General features: G+C 34.1%; 1 protein-coding gene and 1 long non-coding RNA gene across 2 annotated transcripts in view; one reads left to right on the top strand and one right to left on the bottom strand.

The window, feature by feature from the left end:
• LOC115242046 (protein MIS12 homolog) overlaps positions 1-502 on the bottom strand; it is a 2,331-nt gene extending 1,829 nt beyond the window's left edge. Inside the window, exon 1 of the mRNA XM_029818060.1 lies at positions 221-502. Coding sequence (XP_029673920.1) covers positions 221-407 — 187 coding nt within the window. The 5' untranslated portion in view covers positions 408-502. The remainder of the gene's footprint in view (positions 1-220) is intronic.
• Positions 503-2,774: 2,272 nt separating this feature from the next.
• LOC115242047 lies at positions 2,775-3,483 on the top strand. The gene is made up of 2 exons (XR_003884996.1): positions 2,775-3,246; positions 3,335-3,483. It is a non-coding gene; the product is annotated as an uncharacterized LOC115242047 (long non-coding RNA).
• Positions 3,484-3,711: the final 228 nt, after the last annotated feature.

Raw genomic sequence — 3,711 nt, 5'->3', positions numbered from 1 at the left:
TCGGAAGATCGCGCGTTCCCCTTTGTCATAATTCGACGGAAGTGTCCCGGTCGCTGGACGAGTGTGACTCTAGTCATGATCGAATGCCACATGAAACTAGAGCACACCCGTCCAGCGACAGCGAGAGACTAGCAGGAGATCACCCCGCCCCTCGTACGATGAACGCGCTCTGAAACAATAGCGTCGTCTCGAAGCTAGAAGGAAGAACGGGACGACTTACAAGTCGCGTACACGGCTCGGGAATGGAAGCCGAACAGCTGCATCTCGTATTCCTCGCGTTTGCGTTTACGCGACTCGGAGACGGTGTTCTTCATGACGGGAGGAGGATCGGACGAGACGCGCGAGGTATCCTCCGCTCCCGCAGATCGACCATCCGACTCTTGTCCGTGAACAGTTGGCTCGCTCATCCCGCACGGGAACACCTTGACGTCCGTTGACAAATGAACATGGCGTCCTTCTGCTTGCGTACGAAAGCGTCCTTTGTCCCGTCGTCGCGTTCGCCGATGCATCACAATACGAAACCGGCCAATCGCGCGCCGAGGAGCCTACACTAGCGACGCCTCGAATGGTGGCTCCGTTTTCCGGAAGTCGAGTATTTATTACTAGAAGCAAGCTCGGTCGATCAAAGAGCGAGTTGCATTTTTTACATATGGTAAAGACGTTTTTAATGGAAGAAGAGAAGGACAGGGAAGATATGATTAATTAAAATTAATTAATTACCACATTTAAATTAATTACAATTAAATATAATTAATTGTAATTAATTAAAATTAATTATAAGATATAACACAATTGTTTGACGCATTGGTTGTGACACTGCCATTTTAGATTCGTATTGACTTTTTTTCCTTTAAATTTTAAATATATAATTAACTTAAGAGGATGCCGGACCGTCCTGTTTTACCGACCATAATAATTATATATTTGCTTAATATAAAAGTTTTGGCAGTTTGTATGTACAAAATAAGATAGGTTCCCACTCGGAAATGCATGAAAGAATATAAGTGAACGTTTGAAAATACCTTAATATATAATTTAAAAAATAATAATATAATTTAATTTAATTAAGTATGATCATATCGCTAGATTTACGCCCTATCTTCCTGCGAGCTTTAAACTTTAAACAAGCTTATTCTTCGAGAGCAGCACTTTTATTGTCACTGTCTAACAATAAGATGTGTGAGAATATGGCAGATATGTATTTTAAGCAATCTCTTACGTTTCATTATGCGTTGCAAATTAATTATATATTTGTAATATATGTTGAAATTGGCTTATATTCTTGCTAGTTATCCGTACTATAATCCAATAAATACTAATAATAATAGGGTATAAAAACATTTACAATTTTTCTCTGAATATTATATATACTTGTAATATCTGTAAATTCGTTAGTACTTGTGATTTGCATTAATATTTAGATATTAAGATATTTGTAGAACACAATGATAACTGTGCTAAAAGAGAGCCTTATTTGTTATCGCACAAACCGGAAGTTTAGGCGCCGTTCACCTGGGGCGGACGCAGATTTCAAATATTTTCCATTTGATCAGGGTCGAGTAAATATGAAAATATTTCTTGCATTAAAACTTCATGCATATAATATTTAAACACAAATATTTTATATATATATATATATCTATACAAAATTGAGAATAATTGAAATAGTAAACAAATAGATTGTTTAAGATTATATTTCCCGTTTAAATTCTAAATTCAATTATATTCTGATATTCAACTCTAAACTGTATTTGAAATTACGTATAATCATAATTTAATTTCTTATAATTATTAACTTTATTCATTAGATGAAAATTACGACGTAAGCTACATAAGTAAATATCATTAAGAATATATAAAATAAATTGATTTATATTTGAATGCATTGCCCATCGAGAATTATGTATGAAATAAATTAAAGATTATCGATTCAAATATTAATTTTACTTACACGATATTACATATATCTTCATGAAAGGATGATGTGTTAATTACAATTGCTTATTTGCGGTCGAGTGAATCATACTTGACTTCGTTTACATATATTTGCGGTCAATACCAACTGAAATTATCTAACGTTCTTTCCTTCCGTATAGAGAGCATGACAATATATCTATTTTTGATAAAAGTTATTATTCACGATAAAAAAGAATATTCTTTGTCTGTGTGTGGTTCATGTGATTTCTGAAAACCGAATTTCCTCGAATAAGTTCCACGAAAAAAATGTTAAATCTTGACCGGATTCGGCATTTCTTGTGAAAAAAGTGGGCGATCAGTAATTTTTCGTGTGAAGTTTTAATAAGTCATGTCGTCACACAAACACCACCGTTCAAGTAAAATATGCATCTTTTGTGCACATGCATGACATCATTATTTTTTGCGGTATTAGTCATGCCGTTGATAAGTCATGTTACGTATATTGTGACAATACCATAACAACATTATACATACATCAATTTAATCTGCACCAAAACAAGAAACTTGTCGCTGTGACTCGTAATATCTCATGTATATTTGATATAATGGCTCATTTATATTTAATATCAAATAGCTAATAACAATATAATAGTCTATTTTATACGATTCTTATGATTTATTCTGTTATTGCATATAGCTATTAACATTAATATCGTGATATAAATAAATTAAATGCTTATAGAAAGTATCATATATAAAAAAAGTTCTAATTTTAATATTTTGTAGATAAATGTGTGTGTGTGTGTGTGTGTGTGTGTGTGGATAATAAAAGATCTGCTTTTTAAGCAAGAAAATTAGTTCAAAAATTCATTTCTGAAAGAAAAAAGATTAATTGCAAAGATATGCGTTTGAGCATATGTAAAAATATGATTCTACATTATTAGATATCAATGGAAGAGTGACCATTTGAGTGACATACAGTTACGAAATTATGTATAAAAGAGAGTTGCTTGTTAATGGATCGTTAAACTAACAGCACATTCTTTTTGCGTTGTGCAAAATCTCGTGTCGATGACTAACAGTTTTTTTTTCTTTCTTTTTAAGATCGCGATGTATGAGAATGTCGAACGCCTTCGAGTTAAAAGGACACGTCGTCCTTCGTGCAATGCAAAAGTGGCGTCGGTGTTTGTACAGAAAGCTCGGAATTAAATGTTTTATGCCGTCATCGTATCTTGCACAATAAGAATGAATGGATGAGACGAAGCCTCTCTGCGACGCGGTGCTCATCACGTGCAAATCCTGTCCATACATATGCGTGCACGATTGTTGGTATGTTATTGCGTTTATTTTATCTATATGCATCATCAGAGTCTTCTCGAGAAAATTTACACCTACTTACATTTTCATGTTTTTACAGCGGCTTTGGCGAGATACGAATTTATCGGATCAAGACAAAAAAAAGAGCGAAATATAATATAATTTATGATACAATTTAAAAGAGTTTTTACACCACACACGTGAATAAATTCGAATGAATTTTATCATGTTTTTATTATTAAAAAAAAAGTGGCGTCGGTGTTTGTACAGAAAGCTCGGAATTAAATGTTTTATGCCGTCATCGTATCTTGCACAATAAGAATGAATGGATGAGACGAAGCCTCTCTGCGACGCGGTGCTCATCACGTGCAAATCCTGTCCATACATATGCGTGCACGATTGTTGGTATGTTATTGCGTTTATTTTATCTATATGCATCATCAGAGTCTTCTCGAGAAAATTTACACCTACTTACAT

This window comes from Formica exsecta, unplaced genomic scaffold, assembly GCF_003651465.1.
Source record: "Formica exsecta isolate Colony F162 unplaced genomic scaffold, ASM365146v1 scaffold558, whole genome shotgun sequence".
Lineage (NCBI taxonomy): Eukaryota > Metazoa > Arthropoda > Insecta > Hymenoptera > Formicidae > Formica > Formica exsecta.
This window is presented reverse-complemented; position numbering and strand designations above follow the sequence as displayed.